Source organism: Sebastes umbrosus, chromosome 20, assembly GCF_015220745.1.
Source record: "Sebastes umbrosus isolate fSebUmb1 chromosome 20, fSebUmb1.pri, whole genome shotgun sequence".
In the NCBI taxonomy this organism is placed as follows: domain Eukaryota; kingdom Metazoa; phylum Chordata; class Actinopteri; order Perciformes; family Sebastidae; genus Sebastes; species Sebastes umbrosus.
Window position 1 is genome coordinate 5,666,320 of NC_051288.1, and position 27,432 is coordinate 5,693,751.

The 27,432-nt window shown below is 41.5% G+C and overlaps 1 protein-coding gene across 2 annotated transcripts; it reads left to right on the forward strand.

Annotated features, from left to right (window-relative positions):
- Positions 1-1,046: 1,046 nt before the first annotated feature.
- mms19 (MMS19 homolog, cytosolic iron-sulfur assembly component) lies at positions 1,047-26,802 on the forward strand. 2 transcript variants are annotated; one of them, XM_037754366.1, is made up of 31 exons: positions 1,049-1,556; positions 2,396-2,444; positions 4,591-4,691; positions 4,773-4,858; positions 5,028-5,102; positions 7,146-7,215; positions 8,611-8,739; positions 8,896-8,957; positions 10,061-10,147; positions 10,249-10,323; positions 10,513-10,590; positions 11,215-11,353; positions 13,825-13,979; positions 14,206-14,284; positions 14,821-14,946; positions 15,047-15,128; positions 16,160-16,257; positions 16,651-16,812; positions 17,273-17,428; positions 18,447-18,546; positions 19,045-19,147; positions 20,449-20,520; positions 20,628-20,754; positions 20,846-20,952; positions 21,842-21,898; positions 22,040-22,226; positions 23,440-23,522; positions 23,676-23,840; positions 24,475-24,534; positions 25,041-25,141; positions 26,472-26,802. In XM_037754366.1, exons 1-31 carry the CDS (start codon positions 1,364-1,366, stop codon positions 26,500-26,502), a joined length of 3,195 nt encoding a protein of 1,064 aa, XP_037610294.1. In that variant the 5' UTR covers positions 1,049-1,363; the 3' UTR covers positions 26,503-26,802. The 2 variants fall into 2 exon arrangements, with proteins under 2 accessions (XP_037610293.1, XP_037610294.1); XM_037754365.1 differs by having other exon boundaries at positions 1,047-1,556; positions 4,591-4,858.
- Positions 26,803-27,432: the final 630 nt, after the last annotated feature.

The following is a 27,432-nucleotide window of genomic DNA, read 5'->3' on the forward strand; positions in this document are numbered from 1 at the left end:
GCTAAAACCATAATATCGCTCTATATTTCACCTGCTTGGCAGTAATGTTAGCTGACCAGACGGAGGTCTCTCCATGAATCACCGCTGATCCTAGTGTTGGCTTTTCCTGCTCCAGCCTCCCTTCCGGTGTCCCGAGACACCGGCACCCGGTCGGAGACGATAACGTTTCTCGCTGCAGAACTCCGTCACCTCACAAGACAAGGGAAACCTCTGTTGGTCTGGAGGAGCTCCAGCAGTTAATTCTGCACAAACGTCCACTGTACATTCACTAGATATTTTCAGAGCTACGAAGTCTTCTGCAGTGTGTAATGTCCGCGCATGCACATGTAGAGGTGGAGCGAGACAGCGAGAACGCGCGCGGTGTGTGAGTGAAGGCAAGCAGGCAGCGGAGAAGAGCACAGAAGTGACTCCGGCCACACGCGAGCGAGCATATGCGAGCGCGCATGGGAAACCGACCCGGCTGATTTATACGTGTAAGAAGTTACAAACAGTCCCTTTAATTCAAGGCAGAATGATAGGACGGATCTTCTCTGCGCCACGGGCACTCCATGCACTGACTGTGACTGAATGTTGTGTTAATGACGTCCGTGCGATCATTCAGGTGATGACAGACAATGATCATACCATCAAGCAAGGGGGGGAGGGAGGAGGGCAGGGGTGAACGACGGGCTGACGGTCTACAGGTACAGATAGGAGGGAGAGGAGGAGAGAGAGAGAGGAGTGCGGTGCGCGAATAGCAGACAAGATGAGTGACAGTCGGAAACGAAGCAGCATGGAAAATTATGGTATTCTAGAAATTATAAGGTTTAGTGTAATTATATTGAATCATTTAAGTAGCATATGTGCACACATACTAATCATAGGTCAAAACAGCGCTAAATTTGGCTGAATTATAAAAAGGCAGAAGTGGTAAAATGAAGAGTCGTTTGGGAGCCGAAAGAGCCGGCTCTTCTTGGTGAGCAGAGCCAAATGATCTGGCTCACTAAAAAGAGCCGAAATTCCCATCTCTAGCAGGCAGGTGTTGTGTTCTCTGACGTCAGGACGAAACGCTATTAGGAATGACTGCAAATACGTTTCAACACTGACGGAAGTATCACATAGCTATTGTGTGCTGCCACTATTTCTTGTTTTGAGTGTAATGTTTTTAATGATACTGCTAGTGATTCATTTGAAGCACTTAACAGTGCAAAAAGTGTCTCAGTGAGCAATATCACTGTACTCTTTGCAGTGTGTTGGAATTCGGACAGCACCTGAAGGCAGCACCATAAAACTACATGTTTGGTTTACATTTCAACATTCAGATTACATTAAAGCAACATACACGTAACCCAACGGCCTCAATGTAACATTACATTGTTCTTTAATGCTCATACTTGATACAAGTTTATGTAAAATTAGTCACTTTTGCGTTTCACCCCTAACTTTCCGCGCATGCGCAGTCTCAGTTGAGTTTCCATGGTTCACGATGGCTGCGGACAGTCCTCAGCTGCTGCTGTCTCTGGTGGAGGAATATGTCTCTGGACTACAGGACAGCAAGGCTAAAGACACAGCAACAGGTAAACACGTCTCCTGGACACCTTCACAGAACAGCTCGTTGCGGAAAAAGTCTCCATAGAAGCTGCTGAGCTAACCCGCTGCGAGGATGCGCAACACGGCGTGATGAAGCTAACCTAGCAACAACATCCTGCGTGCTGTTACCACCTCATGCTACTAAAACAAACACACACACTGTGACACTAGTCATGTTATCACGCTAACACCACACACTTAATGTACCCCTGGCGTTTTATTGTGTTGTCATTCGACTAGTGATGTGAAGTTAGATGCTAGTCCAGTCAGTGTGGTTTCACCGCCTGCTGCTAGCTGCTGTGTGTTTATGTCCTGATATGTAAGCATCCTGCCAATGAACTCTGACCTTTGACCTCCGAGGCAAGGCAAGGCAAGTTTATCTATATAGCACATTTCATACACAAAGGCAAATTCAAAGTGCTTTACATATATAAAAGCAAGATAAAAGAGCACAAAGTGTATAAGATAAAAATGAATATAAAAAGTATAAGGTAAAAGAAAAAAATTGAAAGGATAATAAAAACAATCAAAAGACAGTAAAGTGCAGCATTTGATCAATTAAGAAAAATCATCTGAGAACAGTTTTTGGTCTTGAGTCTAGATTTTGAAAGTGGCCACTGTTGGTGCATCTTTGATGTCATCTGGAAGTTTGTTCCACAGTTGAGCAGCTAAAAGCAGCCTCACCATGTTTCCTTCTGACCTTTGACCTAGTTAATATGTAGTTAACTACTAGAGATAACTTAGTTATGCTCGTGTGTTATCAGGACTGTTTTCTGTGTGTTATCCTATTGTTTTGGTACTAAACTAAACTTGTCTTTCTGTTCAGGTGTCAAGGATGGACAGTTTACAGTACTGCAGCTGGTGGAAGCCCTGGGGTAAGATATCACAATGTTTCTAATATTACAGCCAGGGAATGAAATTAGCACCTGCCACCTGCCAAATATCAGGGTAAATGTTGTGTGTGTGGCAGATAAACATTTCAGGTCACCTGCCACCATGGCAGACAGGTTTTCCTTATATTAAGAAATGTTATTTTTAAAAGCAATTCTAAAGCCTAAATTAAATATTAATTTATACTACTTATATAATATAAGGTTACATGATATATTCCAAAATTCTACGATCTGTGTACCACTGACACGGTGTTTACAATTTTAAAGTGTTCTACCCAGATTTCAGAAGTGGCAGACAAAAGAAATTGAGTGGCCGGTAGAAATGTTCAGTGACCTGCCAAAAGGGCAGGTGAGGAAAAGGGTTAATTTCAGACCCTGATTACAGCAGTAACAAACAAAACAATAGCATTACTAGGATTTAAACCTGCAGTAGGCAGGATATTTTTTGGCATCATTGGGCAAAAATCCCATAATAACTTTTCAGCATATTATAATTAAAGTGCTCTGAGAGGAAACTAGATTTCTGCACCTCCTCATGGCTCTGTTTTTAGGTTTTAAAATATGTAGCCCGTGACGGGAGACGTTGATCAATCACAGGTCATTTCAAAGAGAGAGAGCGTTCCTATTGGCTGTGCTCCGGCTGGTGGGTGGTGCTTGGTATTTCCCCAACTGATCTCAACATAGCTGCCGGGTCACAAACTTTCTCATTTTACAGCTAATCAGAAAAACTACAAGATGTTTCTGAAAACATTTGAGGAGAGAAATAAACATTACAGTAACAGAATATTGATTCATATTTGATCAGTGCCGCTTCGTTTGACCGTTTGATTGGAGTTTGCAAGTGATTGACAACTGCTCAGAGAAAGCAAGGCTCCGGCTCTGCTCGTATATTAAAGGAACAGTGTGCATTTCAGGGGATCTATTAGCAGGAATGGAATATAATATTCATAACTATGCTATCATTAGTGTATAATCACTTGAAACTAAGAATCATGTTAGCTTAGCATGAGCCCTTCATATCTACATAGAGAGCGGGTCCTCTTCACAGAGTCCACCATGTTGATCCACCATGTTTCTACAGTAGCCCACAATAGACAAATCAAACACTCGTTCGTGATGAGCCAGGCCTACACAGAATCAATCACCAGCGATCGACGCACAATGCATGCCGGTTAGATTTGCGTCCGACTTGATCCCGACTTGCTCTGACGTCATGCACACGTTGGCAACGATAACCTCACGAGATCGAGGCGGCTGCAGTTTTTAGAGCCAGGCGCTGCAGTTGCTCTCCACCGACTGCAAGACCCAGGGCATGATGGGAAACACCTGGCTGTCGCCTGATCAGAGGGCTGATTGGCTCTTAGTTTTGACAACAAACACCACGTGTTGTAGAAAATCCTAACTTTATGTGTAATTGTAACATTTAACACTAGATTGTAGGCTATTAGTCTCATTTTGTACAATGAAGGTTTCATCTGTTAACAAACATATATTCTGTGATAGATAATAATATTTATGAAGGTTATTTATATAGCACTTATTAAAACAAGTGCTCATTACAATGTGTACAAGGCAGACATAAAAAGAATAAAGGATAGCATCCAATGCCAGATACACACACATTTCCATATATATTCAAATATAAATAAATTCAAACTGGAAACTGTCCGACTTGACCACAGCTTTTTGTCACAGCCCTTTGCTGCCTGATCTCTTCTACTTTCCAGGCGAGGCGCAGTTCATCTCGAACGAGCCTAGTGGCTTTAGAGAGAGCCTTTTGTGTTTTTACATTACCTGAAGGCCACAGTAGTTCTCCGACATGCTTGTGAAACAGTGTAACCTGAGCCGCTGAGTGCAAAACTGTGGTACCGCCAGTCGGCGTCTGACTTCCGTTGCTCCTAAAGTAGTGTTATTATGGTATGGATGATCTCTGAGCGATGCCAGTGGCGTTGCCACGGTTTTGCACTTGGCGGCTCACGTTACCGCAGTCTTGGAAAGGCAGGAGTGAGCGGAGGGGTGCTCAGTTGGTTGCAATCTACAACCACACCACTAGATGCTGCCACATCCTACACACTGTACCTTTAATATTTAATAATATTTTACATTTTTGTTTCCTTCCCTGTTGTAGACCGAGTCTGACCAGCTCTCAGAATCACACGCGAGCCAGAGGAGTCCAGCTTCTCTCTGAAGTTTTACAGGAATGCTATGGAGGTCTCACAGAGAGAGAAGGTACACATCTCCAGCAGGGCCACACGCAACATATTCATGTAAAGAGTGATATTTTATCAGCATGTCTCCCTGTCTCCCCAGTGGAAGTGCTCCTCGCCTTCTATGAAAACCGCCTAAAGGACCATCACGTCATCACACCGCCTGTCTTGCGGGGGCTCAGAGCGCTGGTGAGTGTCTGCCTCTGATAGATTTTCAACATCTGAAACATCCTGCTAAAGATTGCCACGTTTGCAAGTTAGTTGCTGCCTGGCAGGTTTGAGAATCATTTTGAGGTGGTCCAGATGTGATAGTTAGCGGTGTAACCAACGTGCAAATTGTGTGGCTTTTTTCCCCCAGGCAAAATGTACAGTGTTGCCTCCTGGCTCAGCTGTGTCCATGCTGCGGTCTTTGTTCCAGGATGTTCATGTTCAGGTGAGACTTGGCACTGTGTATTTATAAAGATGTTAAAGTCGTAGCAACCAACATTTTATTTCAACATACACCCAAGAAAGTCTGTTATTGTTAGAGGACCCTGAGAGTTTTTTGTCGGGGATGTACAGACGTAGGCAAAATCGTTGGTACCCTTCCGTTAAAGAAAAAAAAACAACAATGGTCACTGAAATAACTTGAAACTGACAAAAGTAATAATAAATAAAAATTCACTGAAAATGAACTAATGAAAATCAGATATTGTTTTTGAATTATGGTTCAGCAGAATCATTTAAAAAAACAAACTAATGAAACTGGCCTAGACAAAAATGATGGTACCCTTAACTTAATATTTTGTTGCACAACCTTTTGAGGCAATCACTGCAATCAAGTGATTTCTGTAACTCTCAATGAGACTTCTGCACCTGTCGACAGGTATGTTGGCCCACTCCTCGTGAGCAAACTGCTCCAGCTGTCTCAGGTTTGAAGGGTGCCTTCTCCAGACTGCATGTTTCAGCTCCTTCCACAGATGTTCAATAGGATTTAGATCAGGGCTCATAGAAGGCCACTTCAGAATAGTCCAATGTTTTGTTCTTAGCCATTCTTGGGTGTTTTTAGCTGTGTTTTGGGTCATTATCCTGTTTGAGGACCCATGACCTGCAACTGAGACCAAGCTTTCTGACACTGGGCAGCACATTTCGCTCCAGAATGCCTTGATAGTCTTGAGATTTCATTGCACCCTGCACAGATTCAAGACACCCTGTGCCAGATGCAACAAAGCAGCCCCATAACATAACCGAGCCTCCTCCATGTTTCACATTAGGTACAGTGTTCTTTTCTTTGGATGCTTCATTTTTGCGTCTGTGAACAAAGAGCTGATGTGACTTGCCAAAAAGCTCCAGTTTTGTCTCATCTGTCCAAAGGACATTCTCCCAGAAGCTTTGTGGCTTGTCAATATGCATTTTGGAAAATTCCAGTCTCGCTTTTTTATGATTTGGTGTCCTCCTCGGTTGTCTTCCATTAAGTCCACTTTGGCTCAAACAGTGACGGATGGTGCGATCTGACACTGATGTACCTTGACCTTGGAGTTCACCTCTAATCTCTTTGGAAGTTGTTCTGGGCTCTTTGGTTACCATTCGTATTATCCGTCTCTTCAATATGTCATCAATTTTCCTCTTATAGCCTTTACCTTTAACATGAAGGTCTATAATGTTCTTTCTGATCTCCTGAGACAACTCTCTCCTTAGCTTTCTGTGGTCCATGTTCAGTGTGGTACACACCATGATACCAAACAGCACAGTGACTACTTTTCACCCTTTAAGTAGGCAGACTGACTGATTACAAGTTTGAAGACACCTGTGATGCTATTTACAGGACACACCTTAGTTTAACATGTCCCTATGGTCACATTAATTTACATCTTTTCTAGGGGTACCATCATTTTTGTCTAGGCCAGTTTCATTAGTTTGTTTTTTAAAATGATTCTGTTGAACCACAATTCAAAAACAATATCTGATTTTCATTAGTTCATTTTCAGTAAATTGTTATTTATTATTACTTTTGTCAGTTTCAAGTTATTTCAGTGACCATTGTGGGTTTTTCTCTCTTTAACGGAAGGGTACCAACAACTTTGCCTACGTCTGTATACAATATTTGATTTGAGCTTAATCCAATAGATAAATCTTTGCACTAAATCGTATTGTTTAGTTTATTTATGAGGAACAAAGACAACGGATCCATCTACAAGTGTAATATTCATCTGCTGCCCTCGGCCAGATGTTAAAATGCACAACAGCAGTGTGGCATTCACTGGCCCAAGGCATCCAACTCTCTTGCATCTCGATATATGCAAGCCATGCAATATTTGACCACACTTCTTAGAGTGTGGGATGATGGTGTTCTTGTTGCCTCCATGTCTGCGAAGCACTTCCTCTTTTATTAAAAAGTATGCTTTGTTGGTAAACTTGACTCATCTAAATTGTTTTTTAAATCTGTGTATTGTGGGTAAAAAAAAAAGCTCATAGGGTCTGTTTATTTTTCCTCCAGTCTTTGATGCTGACAGAGAGAGCTTGCGTCTACAACATGCTCATCAACCTCATGGCGACCAGAGAAGCCGGTAAGAGATGGCAGATTTGAGTCTGATTCACAGTAGCAGTTACGGTTAGTAGAGAAAAGCACGAACAGCTCCCCACAATGACTGAGAGCTGAAGACGTTGGTGATTCCTTACAGACTAATCACTGTGGTCATTGCTCACCTCCGGGGCTCTTAAGCTCTTACCATCCCTGTACTAAAGGGCAGGGTTGTCACACCTTCTGCGTTGTTTGGCGGTTGAATAATTTGCATGTTTTGCATATACTGTACATACTATACACGAAGCAAATAGAAGGCTGGCAATGGAGTTTTTGTGTGGGGCTGCCGGTAGTTATGATGAACACACCAGCATGGAGGATGACGCAGTGTGACCTCACCTCTGTCTCCCCATTTTATACTATAGAAGAAGTAAACATAGCAATTTTAAATAATGGTTTACTCATAGATTGTATATAAGAAGTGGACGTAGTCACCATGACGTCATCCATTGGTTTGTGGACTGCCGTTTTGAAGCCTCGAGTTCAGCGTTTTGGCCGTCGCCATCTTGTTTTTTTGCAACCAGAAGTGACACGAGAGGGTGGAGCACAACCAAACGCTGAATAAGACATTTTTAGGCGACCAAAATGTTACAATTAACTTTCATAAACTGAAAGCACACTGTGAAAGGGTTAAAGTTTTAAGACGAAACTACGGACAACTCCCATAACGGACAACGCCGTGGCAGCGACCTGTCAATCACAAGGTAGCCACGCCCTAAAGCATCCCCTGCTTTATGGTCTGTTTGACTCTAAACGGGACCATAATTTACTAAATGAACATCATGCTGTATTGAAGAAGACTTGAAACTAGCGATTGAGACCATAAACTCATGTTTACAATGTTTACTGAGGTAATAAATCAAGTGAGAAGTAGGCTCATTTTCTCATAGATTTCTATACAATCAGACTTCTTTTTGCAACCAGAGGAGTCGCCCCCTGCTGGATATCAGAAAGAATGCAAGTTTAAGGAACATCCTCAGTGACTTCACTTTTTAAACCTGAAGGTAGCCCACTGGCTTTACTGTGTATCCATCAATTCAATAAAAGAAAATAATTGATTTAACAGAAAGTTAAGCCCCTTAGCAGCTGATAAATGGGATTTACTTAAAGGCCACATATTTGCTGGTTATAGATTTACTTGTTTTTTTCTCAGTTTCATATAATAAAATGAATCATTTGTTCTGATTAAGCAATCTTCAACATGCTTGTAGCCTACAGCCTACATCCTAACAACTTCCTCAGATTTTCAGGAAGAGGTATGTGGTGTAATCTCTCCAACTTGGCGGTTGTGTTACTACTCTCTAAACACCATGTGATGAACCTGTCAGCAGTCTTACAGAACTTAAATCAAACCATGTGTTTCCGTTTGACTTTTCCACAGAGCTGAAGGGTTTGGGGCCAGACTTTGTGTTTGGTTTTGTCCAATCGATGGACGGAGAGAGGGATCCTCGCAACCTCCTGTTGGCCTTCCAGATTGCCAAGAGCATCATCCTCCGAGGTTATGATCTAGGTGAGAGCGCATACAGGTGCACGCACACATACACCTTTATCTTTCTCACTGTTTTCTCTTTATCTCCGTCCCTCTGACCTTTTTTTGAACTTTCCATTGCACAGTTCAAGCATCACTCTATTTTGCCTCCTGTTAATTTCCTGTCTGCTGTCACAGGTAAATTCACAGAGGAGCTGTTCGAAGTGACGTCTTGCTATTTCCCCATCGACTTCAGCCCCGTAAGTCCCTGTTTACTCAGCTGCTTTTGCTTGAGAACTGACGAAAGCAGAGCGGCCAGCAGACAGAAATGTCATCGCCCCACTTCCTGTGACCTCAGGCTGTAGAAAATAATTATAGAGCGTCTGCGTCCTCATCTGCTCACGCATATTTCCCATCTCTATGTCACAGATGGTCACAGTTTGTTGACTCTCTAGAGCAAACAAGCACATCGTCACAATGCTGCTCATGATGTGGGGTTTTCTGTGACAATAAGCCAGGTTTCCACCAATAAGTTCCTGGTAATTTTAGTCCCGGGACTACTTTTCAAGGAGCCATTGTTGTCTGCGTTTCCATAGCGGTCTAAAGACCGGCGAAGATTAGGCAAATTAGTCCGCTGACGTATGAAAAGACAACATGACATGTGACGAGGGCTGCTGGTGGTCGCAGGGCTTAACACGTTGGAAAATAAACCTTAGGTTTTGTCTCACTGCGATGATATTTACTGCTATATATATTTACTGATGCACGTTGGATGTAATAAATGAAATACTGAGGAGGAAAATGAAACTAAGAGCGTTCGTCTCCACAGTAGATCATCTGTTGAGTGTGTGATGGTTATTTATTTATGGTTTAGAATGTAACCGCTGTGAAACAATCACAAAATAGCCACACAGACAACCACACTGTCTGTTTCTTCTACCGCTCGCCCTTTCAGTTCACACAATCTCTCTTTCTTATTTAAAATGAGTCTGGAAGCCGACAGCAGAGCCTAACTTTACTTTTAATGTTAACAAACAAGAGAAATTCTCTCCCCTCATCTTAAAATGGTCCTAAATCAATACTAGTACTCCTGTACTTTCCTGTACTTTCAGAAAGTACTATCCCCCGACCAGGGCCTTTTTGGTGGGGGAAAATTTCCCCGGAAGTTAATTTCGACCCTGGTCCCTGCGGTCGGAACGCAAAAGGTTCCTAGTTCCGGGGAAAAGTTCCTGCATTCGAAACAAGGCTATAAGGAGCGCAAAATTCTTTTGTGAACATGTGTACGTGCATTTATGAATTCTGTTTGTTGTCTGCTCCTGACTCACCCTCATTCCCCATCATCACCCACCCCACCCCACCCCAGCCTCCCAATGACCCCCACGGCATCACCAAAGAGGAGCTCATCCAGATGCTGAGGGACGTGCTCACTGGAACGCCACGATTTGCCGAGGTAGGATGATCAATTTACACTTTGCTTCTTTGTGCAATGTGACCTTCTTTCAGGCCCTAAAGAGTGTTTTACGTTCTGTTTTTATTACTTCATTGTTCCAGTTTCTGTTACCTCTCATCATTGAGAAACTGGACTCAGATGTTCAGAGTGCGAAGCTGGACTCACTGCAGACTCTGGTGAGAAATCTCTACTATTATTCTGAAGTTTGTAAATGTGGACGATATACTGTAGAGTTGATATTCCCTTTTAAGCAACAGAGTCACTCACTACAACTACAGAGGAGCTGCTGAGAGGTTTTATGTAGAACTTGGTGTTACAGGGTGTACCTGGTTTCTTATCTCATCACCACACTTGATATCTTTCAGACTGCTGCTGTGTCACAATATGAACACAAGGACTTGGCGGAATTCCTCGAGGGACTGTGGGCATCAGTGCGCAGAGAGGTTTGTTTGTGAGAAGTGTATACAAAAAACATGACCAGTACTTGGGATTTTATGATATGATTGGTGTATGTATATGGTAGCTTTGTAAGGAAATATTTAAACATCTTTAAGTGTGTTTTTTTTTGTGGAGATGGCACTCTACTTACTTAGTTGCTATGAATGGAAAAACTTTTTTTTTTTTTCACCCACTCCACCCTTTTAGTTGTGTTGTTCGTCCAGTTGCAAACAATGCCATTTGAACCCCAAATTATGGCCCCAAAAGATATGACGATGTGAGTCACACTCTTCTAACAATAGAACTGATGGTTGGTTCATCAGGACCGAGAATGTAATTGAAGGAAATGACTCAAAACACAATGCTTTATGGGAAGAAAGGGACACGTGCAGTTTGTCATGCTCTGAATGCCAAGAAAAACAAAGTGAAGTCTGTTCGGATGCTGACATTCATCAGTATTTTCTTGTTTTCTTAACAAGCGACGAGACAAATTCCTCCTCCTCCAGGCGCTGAAAAACACATCTGAAATTTTAAAGATCCATGTTCCATCTGTTAATGTAATCACCTCTTTGTGAATCTGAAGAACAAACTCATGAAAAAATGTTCCCCTCTTTGTCGTTTCCTTGCAGGTGTTTCAGACGTCGAGCGAGAAGATCGAGTCAGCCGGCCTCGCCGCTCTCACCGCACTCACTTCCTGCCTGTCTCGCTCAGTCCTCAACTCTGACTCTGAAGACTCCCTCAGCACCTTCCTGGATCTCGTTCTCAAAGGTGAAATGTTGTGAAATCGATCTTATTTTTGCACACGAAAAACATTTTAATGGAAGGATGTATAAACTCCAGGAGTGTATAAACATGTCGAAAGAAAGCCGAAAAAAAAATGCCATGAGAGTCATAGAGGTGAACTAAATACAATCAGTTTGATTAAAACTCAAGTTGGATGATGCAAAAAAACAAAATCGTAAAAGACTTTGTGAAATAACCAACTGAATTGCCCTGCTGCAGGTAGAGTGACTGTAAGGCGGTGAGAGAGGGTGTTGAATACGTCAGAACTGTGGTTATGAGAGGGTTCACTGCAGTGTAGCACTGCTCATGTAAATGGGCAGGAAATTATACCACAGTGACTGTTCAGTTTCAACCGACTGCTTGTACAATGTTAACATGTCATATTAACGGTGTACAGGATACTGTGTTAGCCTCAGATAATGGGTTGTTTCCTGCCAAAGTGCAGTTAGACTTAAAGGGGAATTATTTTCAAAATTCATACATGTTGTTCCTATGGTCTCAGACAGTCTAAGAAATATTAGTATACATGAACAACTCTCTCCCAAATCCAAAAACTAGAGTGCTAAAACTCAAACTTGTGATGTCATCAAGTATAAAGTGTGGAACTGCTCCATAGATAATGAACAGGTAGAGATGTTCTCAATGACACTGAGAGCACCCAGGGGGATGTTGTGAGTATATGGGGACATTTTCTGTTTCACATCTGACAACACTACAATAGAATAAAGCTCACTTAGGTATAAAAAAGAACAAAATCAATTTCCCATTCATTTTCTATGGAGCAGCTACAGACTTTATACCGTATGACATCAAAAGTTTGAGACTTACTTCTCTGGTTTCTGGCTTTGAGAGAGAGGAGCTCATGTTCACTAATATTGATTGTTCCCCTTTAAGGAAACTTACCAACCAATATCACAGCTTTATAGACTTTTATATTTAGGTCATCTACATATATACCTTTTATATAAAATCTGTAATTCTTCAGAAGGCAGTCTTGACTATAATTATAATATAGACACTGGGGTTTGACTGATATTGGTTGATTTTTTTTAAAGGCTGGTCAATATTTTATACTGAAATAGTCAAAACTTTGGCCGATGTGTAGCTGCTGTTAAAGAATTTTATCCTTCACATCCTAAAACCCGGTGGCAGGGAAATCCTCTATACATTTTTCTTTCTAAATCACATTTTTAACCCTCTGAGACCCGCGGGGCCGCCCGACATTACTTTCAGAGGTTATAGCGGGCTCAGTTTTAGCGTGAAGGTACAGGTATCATATTAAACTAGAAAACCTAGGGAATCCATTGGTTCTAACAATGTCATGCTGGCTTGTTTTCAAGATATGTGAATGAAAATGGGTTATATGGGTACCCACGAGTCTCCCCTTTACAGACATGCCCACTTTATGATAATCATATGCAGTTTTTTTAATGCAGTATAAATGTGTTATTTCTGCCTATTCTAAAATTGTGTATTTGAATATTTCTGCATACTGGGGTCCCTAAACAGTTGTGGAATTACATAAATTGGACATCACTGTAAAGCTGAGATTCTTGTGGATCCAATGCGCCCAACTGTATTCATGTGTGATGATGTTAGTCTCCATAGCAGCCATTTCATTGTAGTGAGACCATTTTGTGAAACTTGACCTCACTGTATAAAATGACCTGTGGTGACCTTTAGGATAATCACAGCCTCATGAAACTTTACAGCCATAAATGAGACCTAGAGCATTCAGAGGATGGATGGCTTTCCTAGGTAGATTAACAATAAGGGGGTTTCTGAGCAGTTTACACAACAGAATTGTCGCCATCTAAAAAAATCTCAAAAAATGCAGACATTTCTTGCAGAAATCTCCAAATGTTAAAAGTTTTTGAAACCAAGTCACAGCATGGCTTTTTCTATTGTGTTCCTCAAGGTCTTGGTGTCCTAATGTGGTATTTTGGGGAGATTGTTGATAATTTTTATCAATTCTCGAGTGGTAACAAATTGTTAAATTTAGCACCAAATCTGTGTAACAAATGGTATCAACCCAAAACTTACTGCAACAACAAATGAGACATAATAGAGCATGGGGATGTCCATCATATAGTTCTATTACGATGTTCTAAACCCTTATACACTTTCACAATTTATTTCAATTAATTAATTCATGTTTATTTCTGCTTTATGACTAGAACAACTTACAGTGCTGAGCTGCATCTCAAATTAATCCTCAGGTTCCCAGCTTTCAGATGATGTACACCACTTCTATGTGACATCTACTGTTGACCTGCTATCTCCCCCTATAAAGACCCCTGTACCCCCCTAAAAAAGAAGACAAAAACGGGTCTAAGTGGGTCTCTTAGGGTTGATAAAAGTCACTAACGGCCGTAACATATCAGTATAACGCAGTGTAACATGTCCAGTGTTCTTGTTTTTTTGTTTTCCTTACTAAAAGTGTGATTTTGTTCCAGACTGCAAACATCACCTTTCTGAGCCGGACCTGAAGCTCGTGTGGCCCAGCGCCAAGCTGCTCCAGGCCGCCTGCAGCGCCTCCAACAGGGCGAGCCACATCATATCATCCGCCGTCATGCCCTCTGTCATCGAGCAGTACAACGCCAGAGCACATGTAAATATGGAAAATTGACATCCAGATGTTTGTTTAGTTTAATATTGGCATGGGGAGAGTGGTGCTCTTACTTGTACTGTTGTATTATAATTTCATTTTGAGGTGAATCTCTTTTAGTTTTATTCACATATTCAGGAAATCTGTGCTATTATTGGCACCAAATTTAGAAATAGCATCTGATGATATCCGTAATAAGTGAAAAACATGACTTTTTCTCTGCGTGCAGAGTGGCCACAGACGAACATTACTGGAGGTGGTGCAGCGATTTATCCAGTCAGTGAAAACCTGCCAGTCTTCAGACAACGGCGAGTGCTTTTTATTGCTTTCTTACTTCTCAGGGCAACATATTCGTTCCATGTGTGACATCCATTTCTTACAGCTGCGTCTTTAACAACAATAAATAATGATACAAATCCTCAAATTATACTACATTTGTTTCAGATTTTAATCTGTATGTGTTTTTTTTTTAGTGGTAGAGTCTGATAAAATCTGTATTTTTAAGGTTTTATAGAGTTTTATAGCTCATCTGTTTCATGTCATTGCATTGCTGCGACCGCAGTGTTTGTGTTTGAACGTAGTCAAGCTAAAATGACAAGAATGAAAACTTTTCTGTAGTTTATTGTCTCTTGACATTAAATAATGAGTTTTCCAGATGTACTGTGAGGTAATGCGTGTTTGTGTGCGTTTAGACTGTGATCGTTTGTCATAAAGGAACTAAAGGATTCTGCTCTTTGGTTTAAACACTGTCACTGTGTTTAGTTGTGCATAACCATGGAGACTAAAGACACAATTTGCTCCCAGATTTTAACTCCTCGGTTTCTGTTTCCTCCCTCCACATTAGAAGAGAGCGTGTTTTTAGCCTTCCGCCCGTCTCTGTGCAGCATGGTGTTTTCAGCTCTGACGGACACTAATTCCAGTCTGCAGGTCACAGCCATCTCGGTGCTCACCTCACTGGTGCAACAAACAGGTGAGATGAGATGCAATGAACTGTTGAACATTCACAGCCTACAACAGAGTCAGATTTAGTCAGAAATTCAGCTCCGTTTCAAACCTACTGTCTCTCTCAGGTCTGCTGTTGGACTCTGATATCGAGCTGGCTGTAGATCACCTGACCAGACTGCTGCTGACCGAGGACGATGGCGATGTCAGGTCAGCCCATTTGTCTCTCTCTCCTCTGTCATCCTTTTGATTCATGTATTGCTACTTCTCTGTTTATCTCTTTAAAACACACCCAGTTGCCTTTACCTTAAAGGGATAGTTTGGTTGTTTTTGAAGTGGGGGTGTATGAGGTACTTATTCATAGTCAGTGTATTACCTACAGTAGATGAAGGTCGGCACGCACCCAGTTTGGAGAAGCAGACAGGAGTTACCGCACGGAAGCAAAGTGATGTACTGCTTGGGACGGGGCCGGCAGCAAAACGTATTTCTACCATCTAAAACGGCACACTATATTTAGAATATTTCCACAACTTTACCTTGCCGTCAGACAACCCTTTTCCGGTGGGGAACTCAAGCCTTTCTATCCATCTGTGCTCTCGCCAAAGTCACCAGACTCCATTGGAAAACAAAATGTCATTTTACCTCGCAGAACACGGCAGTTGCTGGCCAACCTCTGCCTTGATCGGTTAGTTTGTTTGTGGTATTGTGTGACTTTGGTGAATCCAAACTAATCAAAGTCACACAATAACACAAACTAACCAATAAATGCAGCAGTAGACGAGCAACCCCCGTATTCTGAGAGGTAAAATTACAGTTTTTTTTTCAATGGAGTCTGGTGAGAGCCGAGATAACAGCTCGGAAACATAGACTGTATAGCTGTCTGACGACAAGGTAAAGCGGTGAAAATATGACAAATATAGCGGACACTTAAAGTGATATTGATTTTTATAGGTGGGCCTTTCTTTTAGGTGGCTAAAATACGTTTTTTCTGCTGCCAACGTCCACAGCAGTACGTTACTTTGCTACCGTGCGGTTACTTCTGTCTGTTTCTCCAAACTGGGGGCGTGCTGACCGTCATCTACTGTAGGTAATACACTGACTATAAATAACTACCTCATACAACCCCACTTCAAAGAATCCGAACTATTCCTTTAACACTCATAGTGTGTACTTTTATGTTTTGCGGTTGAACTAAACATAAATGGTATCCGTCTGAGTCTTTGTCCTGTTTCTGCCTCCAGTCTTGCTGTGGTGAAGTGTGCCGGAGCCTTAGCACAGCTGCACCCAGCAGCCTTCATCACTAAACTGATCCCGATGCTAAAGGAGGCGATGTTTTCTGGTAAGTGAAAAGCACACACTAAAAATGTGACATACAGTGTAAGGTAGTGTGTGAAAACACTATATAGATATTAATATTTGTTTTATACAAGGCTTATAAAGACTAACTGGACTTTTGCATGATTTATTTCTTTACCTCTTTGACTCACAGTGAATTTATTTTAGTATTTTTGACACTGATCAATAGAAATATTACTAATTTTGAAGGAAAAGAAATCTCTACAAATTGACCTAAATAAATAATAATGCATATTTTAACATTAAATAAACCATTGCATAAGTATTTGCCCCCCTTCCACTAATTCTTGAATTTACCATTTATGATAAGGTCGGCACACTGGCAATGTCTCAATGTATCTTCCAAATCTCTCCCTCTCCTCTCTCCTCTGTTCAGAGCCCATGGATCAAGACAACATCAGAACAGCTTCGGAGCAGCATTCCCAGCATGCAGTACGCCAGCGGTGTTTGTCCGCTCTGGCTGCGGTGTCCACCCAACCCAGTGTTGTCCAGGAGAGCACACCTGTTCTCTTGGAGGTCCTCAGCTCAGCACACACAGGTGATCTGTCTGGAAAGATGCTTTTCCGACTTCAGGCATAGACTTCATTTTTCTTCTTACCTGATTGGTGGAAGTCCACAGTAGAAATATATATATAAACAGCCATTCATCTTTATGACATAACATCAGGATCACAGTCTCAGACTGTAAAGACATGATTTGACAACATACAATAGCTTAGGCACATTTTTTAAGGCCCAGATAATCTTTGTCTCCAAATACAAAAAGCTGAATGTCAAGCAGGACAAGAGATGATACAGTAACATTACCCATCTAATTCTGTAATGTGATTGTCAGTACTGCTAGCTGACACTTCAGATCTCCCACCTGCAGTGCACTTGTGTCAAATGACATGCATCAGTTATTGCATGGAGCGATTCAATTCACAGGAATCGTCTCACTTGTGCAGGCTAAAGACATGAAGAAGAAGCAATGTCATTTCTTGCTTTTATTCTTACAGGTGGTGTTGGTTTCTCAGTGGAGGAGGTGGTGATGGCGTGTCGCAGCCTCCGGAGAATAGCAGAGCAGGTTCAGGACACCGAGGAGACGGGACGATGCTTCCATGACGTCATCATCCCGCGCCTGCTGTCTCTGGCCCTCCAGGCAGCGCTGCAGGGTGAGCAGCTCCTGAACTAAAATTGTGATGATGTCCCCTTTTACCTTTCACCATATAAGGGATAATGTCCTTTGAGGTGTCCATTACCAGGAATTAATGGACGTTGGGGAAGCTAGCGTTGGACAGTTGCCTCCACGAAGGCCATTAGGACCATGGTCACTTGCCAAAGAAAAGAAATTAAGACCATTAAATTTATATTTTCATGCGTTTTGAAACCAGCCATAACTCCGTTTCCCCGGTAATACCTGAGGGTTTACTAATACCTGGAACAATCATTACCATCCCATAAGGTTCTTACGTAAAGGAAATGTTGTTCACTCCTCCAGTAAACAGGACGGACCTTGGATACGACTTGGCAACGGGAGATATTTCTAGTCCACTCGGCTCATAGAATCCTGTGGCTCAGGCTACGAGCCAGAAAGCTAACGTTCTGCCAGCAAGATTCAACGTCAGTAACATTGCGTACGGTTGACAAACGGTGAATATAATTTGACATAGCTAGCGAGCTATCCAGCCTTGTCATTGTCCCCAGATCAATATCAAGATTTTCACGAAGAAATTTCACGAAAACTGCATTCATTTAGAACGGTGAGCAGACAGTTTCACTGGAGCTACTTATTAAGTGTCCATTATCAGGAATTAATGGACACCCTGGCCTGCAGCCAATCAGAATCGAGTATTCACCCAGACCATGGTATAAAAGCCTATGTTCTAGTCTCACCAAATAACTTCTACCGTAACTACTGATTTTGTGCTTCCTTTTTTATTCACGGTCGCACCACAGTCATCTTTAATAGTTTAATAGTGACCTTATGCTGTACTGGATAAAAGCTAGAATGATTAAAAATGAACAATAAACATTCATAGGCTCCTTCTATCAAATAAATCTCCTTGTGGCTTCATAACTGCTACCTCATCGCTACACATTTTCCTAACAGGGATTTGAGTTGGTGACCTTCCACTCTCCTCTCTGCCCATGTGAAATAGAAACATGTACTTTTCTATTCATGTTTTGTAGGCGAGGAGTCGTCTGGTCGTCGTAGTCCTCTCCTGGAGGAGGTGGTCCTGTCCGCCATGGTCCCTGTCATCAGTACTTCCTGCTCCAGGCTGCAGCCCACGTCAGTACAAACTCTCTCATTCACTTTTGAACACGTTAGCATACCTCCATAGGAAATGTCTTTGTTCTGAAAACCACAATACCATGATATATTATTTACCTGCGATATTCAGGAATATTTATGATGTAGGTTGGTGAAATGATTAAACTTTCAGATGGGTTGAAGAGAACAGATTTAACAGGGTTAATGGTTTAATAGATGATCTTAAAAAGTTTCATATCATAACCTTCATTACCTCATGCATCTTGTTTCCATTGTTCTCACAGTCGCTCTATAGTTGAAGCACTTGTTCTCCACTAAATACAGTTTCACAAGCTGCTTTTGCCTGCTGCGTTTCTCTTTGTTATGAAATCTTAAATCGGATTTACTACTTCCTGTCTGTTTCTCACCTTTTCTTATTTAGTCTGTGTCTCAGATTTGTACTGACTGATTTGATACTGCCAGAGTGATTTTCACGAGGTTTGTGTGGTTTCCTTTCGGGGCGTTTGATGTCGTCAGGTTGGCGGGACAGACGGCGTCGAGGGCTGTGTCTCTCTTCCTCGACGGTGATGTTTCCTTTTTGCCCGACAACTCGTTCCCTTCAAACATCCAGCTGCTCAAGGTTTGTGTGCATATGGATTTGTTTACATGAGTGACTGCACTTATTTGGGAGCTTTTCATTCAAATATTGTCTCTTCATATTTTTATTATAGCATCTTCACCTTGTATGAGCTTTGTGTTTTATTAGATTAAAAAAAAAGACATCTTTGTCATTGAAGACGGTATTATAAAAATGCAACGTATTGCAGAATTATTATCTGTTTACCTCATTTATATTTTCCACCACCAATTTGCAGAAGTTTTTTACAGAATAGTTTGGGTAGATGACAGTCAGCATGCCCCAAGTTTGGAGAAGCCGACAGGAGCAATGTAATTTTAGCCACCTAAAAGAAAGGTCCACCAAAAAAATATCAATCAGTTTAAGTGTACGCTATATTTACAATATTTTCACCATTTACCTTGCCATCAGACAGCCCTTTCTTTTTTTTTTTTCAAGTTATTTTTTTGGGGGCATTTTTTAATTTTTATTGACATGACAGTGGATAGAGTCTTGGAAAGGGGGGAGAGAGAGAGTGGATGCGGAAAGGGCCACAGACCGGATTCGAACCCGGGCCGCCGCGGTCAGGACCAAGCCTTGTTACATGGGTGCCCGCTCTACCAACTGAGCTAACCAGGCGCCCAGACAGCCCTTTCTGATGGGGACTGAAACTGTTACATTCATCTATGTTCTCTCGCCAAATCGACCAGTCTCCATTGAAAAAATTTGCATTTTTATCTTGTGGAACACGTGAGTTGTTGGTCTACCGCTGCCTCGATCGGTTAATTTATTCGTGCTATTGTGGGACTTTGGTGAATCTGAACTAACCAAAGTCCCACAATAATACAAACAAACTAACCGATCGAGGCAGCGGTTGACCAGCAACTCCTCTGTTCTGCGAGGATAAATTAAATTTTTTTTCAATGGAGTCTGGTTACATTCGCGAAAGCAAAGATAACTGCTTCAGTTGCCTGTCGGAAACATAGACTGTATAGCTGTCTCACAGCAAGGTAAACCAGCGAATATAATCTAAATATAGCGTACAATTTAACAGATTTTTTTATTAACTGTATTTTTTTAGGTGGCTAAAATATTTTTTTCTGCCAGCCCCGTCCACAGCAGTACATTACTTTGCTCCCGTGTGGTAACTCCTGTCTGCTTCTCCATACTGGGCGCTTGCCAACCGTCATCTACTGTAGGTAATACACTGACTATGGATAAGTACCTCATACAATCCCACTTCAAAACACCCGAACTATCCCTTTAATGTCACTATAACATGAAAAGTGTGATTATTGACACATGTTATGTTTTCCCGGAAGCAGCAGGGGGACCCGTGGAGCCAGTCTCAGATGGTTTGTCTGCTCATGGGATGCGTGTGTTCATTACCTCGCAGTGTGAGTGTCAACTTGAACACTTAATTCTGCTTTAACCGAAGGTCTTACAAAAACCTAGTTGTTTCTGGTACGGTAGATGTATTCTGAGTGTTGTGCATGCATTTTAGGTGGAGGTGCCTCGTATAGATCAACTGCTGTCACAGCTGGAGGAGATGAGCTGCACCTGCAGCCACCCGCTGTCATACACCTCGGCCGCAAAGTGCTTTGCCGGCCTGGTTAATAAGAGACCGCAGGGTCAGTTTGTGTCTTTACACTCCTGTCACGAGTCAAGTTTTTGTTCCAAAAAGCTGAGCGACTCAACTAAGCGGTTTGGTTTCTTCTTCAGGTGATTCTCTTGACAACCTAATCCAGAGCACCTTCAAGAAAGTGTGTAATGAGTTGGACTCTCCGTCTTCATCTGCACGCGCTCAGGCCTTCACCCTCATGATCTGGGTAAGAGTCACACTGTTTTCAACATGTCTACTGCTGATTGTTTGCATCATTATTTTTTTCTCTGCTGGAATAATTCTTGCCAAATAGAGGTCAGAATTTCTGGTCAGATATTTAAGACACTAAGGTTTAAGTTTATTTCACTCAAGCCCCATTCCCGTTGGTCAAAAACACCTGCTAATGTCTGGCTTTTGCCTTCAGTGGGAAAGATTATAATCGGCATACGTTCCCGGAACAAATGACTCTGCAGTAGTCACAGGTGTTTGACCCTTTTCCCCGTGTGATGCTATGTGATGCGTGTTGAAGTGAATATATAATAAATAAAATCAACAGGGATTTGGACAGTTATTGTAATTTATTAATGTACAAAACATACAATTAATCCGCTTTCCTCAAAGCCACCAGACTCCAGTCAGACAAACTTCATTTCACCTCGCTGATCACAGGAAAACACACTTCATTCAAACTCAACAGAAACAAAATAAAACTCCCATCTTTGTTAGTCTTTCCACTGTTCCAACAATCACCAACTCTGGTTTGAGAGTTTGAAAGAGAGACTGAATAAGTAACAGATATAAAAAATGAGTAACCACCGTAACATTTTCACTGTTTACTACTCATCTTGGCGTGACGTTGTGACACACCAGGGAAAAAAAACCTAGAAAGGTCATTGCAATGGCACAGCATACTTGCAATGGGAAAGGAGTCTATCACCTATTTTTAGCGGGTTTTCCCGGATTAAAAAACCCACATACACTCTCTAATTATGTTGGGAAAAGGGTATTATTTTACTGTCGGCTGTCTATCAATAAATCAAGTTAATTGGTTAATAAACAGAAATATATGTTAGTATAAGAAGCTGCAAGTGCAATAAAGTTTCTCTTGTCTCCAGGTTGCCAAGGCGCTGCTCCTCAGATACCACCCTCTGTTCACAACACTGACTGACAAGGTAAAAATAGATTATGCTTTATTAAATACAATTGGACCTTGTGTTTCAATATAACAATGTTATTCTTTCCGTATACAGTTCACAATGTGCCGATATAAACTGGCCTTGTTTTAATTTTCCTTCAACTGTGTATTTCTGAAGCTCTTCTCTCTGCTCGATGATGCTGACCTGGGTCCAGAGGCAGCAGACGGCTTCTCGCTGCTGATGATCGACACTGCCGACATCCTGAACCGCGGTTGCCACGCCGACGTTCGCATCATGTACCGCCAGCGCTTCTTCAGCGAGAATTCAGCCAAGTTGGTCGAGGGCTTCAACGCTGCGCCGCAAGGTACAAAAATCAACAGCATGGCTGAGTAGATTGGTTATTAGAAATAATCTTCAGTCAGTTAAAGTCACAATGTGTATAAGTTCTGATGTCAGAGAAGGCGCTGCTCTCCATTAGACAGTCCATGAATGATCACAGAAAAAAAAACACCTTATAGTTCAAAGTAGAGCAACTTGCTGACATGAATACAGAGATTCCTACACATCATTCATCCATATTTGTATACATTAAAGAAAAAGAGGAAATGATAGAAGGAAATACAACCCTGTTTTAGGAGGCTTCATATCCATTCTACTGTCTGATGGAAGTCTCAGACTTTTAAACCTGGGGTAATTAGCAGTGTGAACATTTATGGACATATATAGGAGTAAGAAGTTTTTTTTATTTTGTTCTACAGTTTTAGATTTAATTCTTTAATTCCCACCAAGTGCAGCGTATGAAAAATCATTCTCACCTGGGGTTACATTAGTTAGTTAACATAGATGTTTGCACACGGTCAAAAACTCAAACAACATTTACAGAATATTTGAAAGACTATAAAATCTCCCAAAAGAAATATAGATAGCCTCTGAATGAAGTGACTTGTTATTTTGGAGGTTTTAGACTTCTGGTCTTCTCCTGCGAGCAGATGTCTCCGGTTATAGGTACCACGTTAAATGGTAACTTTGGCATTTTTCAACCTGGACTCTATTTTTCCAAGTTTTTGTGTCTAACTGACTAATAGGGACAACAATTTCTGAAACTGGTCCAGTATTGAGGGAGAGCGCTGTAGACAGCAGCTGCTCACAGGCTGCAATATAGTGCTGTTGGGGCAAGCTGGCACCGTCAGTTATGTCCACTAAAAGTGCTCATTTTTGCTATAACAGCCTCTGATTGTTATTATAAGTGTCTGACAACATTATGGGAAGAGTCTCGCTCAAGGAGAAGTCTCGTTCTGAAATCTGGCAAGGTGACGTGTTGCCGGAAGACAACGGTGGAAGAGTGGAATACATCCACGGTGGAGTGTTTGTTGTGTTGGACTACAGAAAGCGTAGCTTATTGTTAATCAATATTGATTTTCAATGTCATGGCTGAATATTTAGATGATTTTACAGCGCTCTCCCTCATTACTATGTTGTCCCCATTAGTCACTTAGACATAAATACATGAGAAAATAGAGTCCAGGTTGAAAAACGTCAAAGTTACCTTTCAACGTTATTCATTCACTCCTCTACAGAGAAGAAGCCCAACTACCTGAAGGCTCTGTCTAACATCGTCAATAAACTGCCCAAGCAGGTTCAAGTCACTGAACTACCAGCGGTGAGTAAGAGAAAACAACTGGAGTCACTGCAAGTTCATTTTCAAATAGTACTGATAATTTACTGTAACCAGTGACCGCCTGCCACTTAATTAAAAATGTAGAAAACCTGGAAAATGGTCAGTGTTAATGTGAAGTTTTTTGTCCCTGTCCAGCTCCTGTCTCTGCTGTTGGAGGCCTTGTCGTGTCCTGACCCGGGCGTCCAGCTGTCCACCCTGTCCTGCATGGAGCCCGTCCTCATCGACCCTCCACCAGCGCTCATCCAGCGGCTGGAGGCTGTGGTCAGCAGGTTGCTGGGCCTCACCTCCAGTCCAGCCATGGTTAGTGAGACGTCGTACCTGACAGTGTTTTCTGTGATGATCCTGTTTGTAAGCAGTAAAAGGTAAAAGTATCAGCAGTGTTGGGGTGATCAAAACTAAACCTTGCACGGCAGCTGGATTCTTGCGATGTCACGAGATCTTGTGAGAATCACAGGATCACATATCACACGAAAATCCATCTCATCAGGCTTCATGTAATGCGTTTGTGTCCGGCAAGCCAGTGCACGGACCAATCGGTGTCCTGTGAGGAGCTACTGGCAGCCAAGGGCGTGGCTTGTTTGTTCTAAACAACAATGGCGGCTTCTGAAGAGGTTAGCGATGATGCTGCATTAGCATCAGTTCTATCAGAACTGGAGAGTATTTCTTCACTGAAAGAAAAGCAAAGAACGGCACTGAAGATTTTTCTCGATACAAAAGATGTTTTCACTCTTTTCCCGACTGGCTTCGGCAAGAGTTTGATTGACAGATGGTCCATCCAATCACCTGCCAAGGTCACCTCCACTCTAACGCGCTCGTTCCTGGTGTTCAAAGGTGCCAGACTGTGTCTTAATTAGTCGGATGAGGCTGATCATTATAAAGCAGGAACATGTTAAGTAGCCAGAGCTCTAACCAATATTTTGTTTGTTTCTTGCAGTCCGTACGGATCGTCTCATTGCGGTGCATACATGCCGTTTCCCGCTTCCCTGAACATGAGGTAAAAGCCATAGAATTGTGTTATGTTTTAGATGTTTGAGAACGTTGTGGAGTTGTTAAAATACTTTCTTAAAATCTCCAATTTAGAGTCTCTGCTTGACCTACACTCAAATAAAAATAAGCTTTGAGGAAACTCAAATCCCAGATGGTTCTTTGAAGAATTGTAATTAAAATGTTCGAGCACTTAATTTCCCTCCACTTCCATCCAATTAACGTGGATTCTTCAATGAACCCAGTTGGGTTTTTTATATGGCAAAGAAAAACATATTTACCTCTGGTGTGTAGATTGTATGAGCAGTTTAAAGCTGTTATGATTTTCACGCAAGAATATTATAAAAATGTGGCTGCAATAGAAAATAGTGTTCTACCTCATACATTTAAACACTGCAAATTTGTTTAAATTATTATTGTATTATAAATGTGATGGACACTGGAAGAAAATCTCCCCCAGACACTTTTTGGTTTACTGATGTCATTTTTCCTTCAACATTTTTTTCACTGTTTCAGATCTTGCCGTTTCGGACCCGAGTGCTGCGAGGTCTGGCCCGGCCTCTGGACGACAAGAAAAGGGTGGTGAGGAAAGAGGCGGTCGAGGCTCGAGCAGATTGGTAAGAATCAGATACCAACGTTTAACCCTTTGAGACCCGCGATCACAACCGACTTTACTGTCTGTCAGAGGCTGTAGCGGGTTCAGTTTTAGAGCGAGAGTGAAGTTACAGGGAAGGAGGCTAAATTTTGGTGAGGAAAAACTGGCATAACCATTTTCAAAGGGGTCCCTTGACCTCTGACCTCAAGATATGTGAATGAAAATGGGTTCTATGGGTACCCACGAGTCTCCCCTTTATAGACATGCCCACTTTATGATAATCACATGCAGTATAAATGTGTTATTTTCATCTATTCTAAAAGGGTGTATTTGAATATTTCTGCATACTGGGGTCCCTAAACAGTTTTGGAATTACATAAATTGGGTATCACTGTAAAGCTGAGATTCTTGTGGATCCAATGAGTCCAACTGTATTCATGTGTGATGATGTTAGTCTCCATAGCAGCCATTTCATTGTATTGAGACCATTTTTGGAAGATTGACCTCGCTGTATAAAATGACATCTGGGATAATCACAGCCTCATGAAACTTTACAACTTAAACCTCCAAATGTCAAAAGTTTTTGATACCAAATCAAAGCATGGCTTTTTCTACGGTGTTCCTCGAGGTCTTGGGGTCATAATGTGGTATTTTAGAGAGATTATTGATAATTTTTATCAATTCTTAAGTGGTAACATTTTTTTAAATTTAGCACCAAATCTGTGTAACAAATGGTATCAACCCAAAGATTGCTGCAACAATTTATGAAACATAATAGAGCATGAGAATGACCATCATATAATTCTATCATAATGTTCTAAACCCTTATTCACTTTCACAATTCATTTTAATTAAGTAATTCATGATTATTTATGATTTATGATTAGAACAACTGGCCACACAGTGCTGAGCTGCATCTCAGATTAATCTTCAGGTTCCCAGCTTTCAGATGATATACACCACTTCTATGTGACATCTACTGTTGACCTGCTATCTCCCCCTAAAGACCCCCTGCACCCCCTTAAAACAAGACAAAAACGGGTCTATAATGGGTCTCAGAGGGACATCAGAGACACACTTGAAGGATATTTAAAATCCTCAATAAATTCAAAATCACAATGTATCACATTTGTCATGACAGAGTTCTTTGTTTCAGTGGTATATTTGCTCATCGCTTTGCTTGTCCTCTTTTTCCAAGAAGCAAATTGGCAGATAAACACCCCAAATCTGAAAGTTCTGCTAAGTTATTTTGAATACAACGCCCTGTAACTGCTTCCTTTTTTAATGGTCAGGTGTCAAATGAACACTGTGTATTTGTATTTGGTTCGTCTCTTTCTTATTTTCCCTCCCAGGTTCCTGTTAGGAAGTGCTGGCGGAAGTTGATTCCACTCCTCAAACACAAACCCAAGTCTCCCATCCTCCCTAAACCTGGAAGAATACAGATGTGGATGAAGTCAAACTTCAGGACCCGTTACCAAGGACCGAAGCTGCACAATCCACACAACAGCTTTCTCTCCTCGGTTACTCTCCACCTTTTGGATCTTCCAGCATCCCTCTATCCTCCCTGCTCTCCTCTTTTCAACCAGAATCCCTCCATCCCTTCACCATCTCTCCCTTTTTACTGAAGTGTTATTGTTGTCTGTATCTTCATGAACGCACAAATAATAAGAGTATGTGAACTGACTGCGGAGCATCGTCTAAGTTGAAAGAATGAAAAAGACCAATATGTTACACACCACACGTACGTCGTTGTCTTTCTCACTACGTATTGGAGAAAATGTAACGTCAGATTGTATGGAGGCATTTCAGTTGTTTGAAAAATGTGACTTAAAGTGCATTTTAAATCTTGAGTTAATGGCCGTCCTAAGAGCCTTAAGTTTGATCAGCAGCTAAAATACCCCTCAGAAATCATTATATAATTATAATGAAATGAAGGATAGTATTTTTTTTATTTCTAGTATGGTTACTTGATAAGTAACTAATTAAAGGTAGGGTTGGTAGTGCTGTTCAAATCCTTTTTTTTTTTGCTATATTTGTTTGTTGAAATTCTCATTACATCCCGACAGCAATCAATAAATCAAATGCTCTGATAAACAAAAAAAAGACAATTTGGTGTCTGTGGCTGTCGCAGGACTGTAATAAGCCCGTCCAATCATTTCATTCATTCCTGAATATAATGATTGGACAGCCTACCTACCTTTCTACGCAACAGACCGTACACTCATTGCGCGTCGCCGGAGTCTTCCACAAGCTGCTAGCTTGACAGCTGTGAGTTTTAACAATCGCCATGTTCGTTGTTTACGTTCATCATGA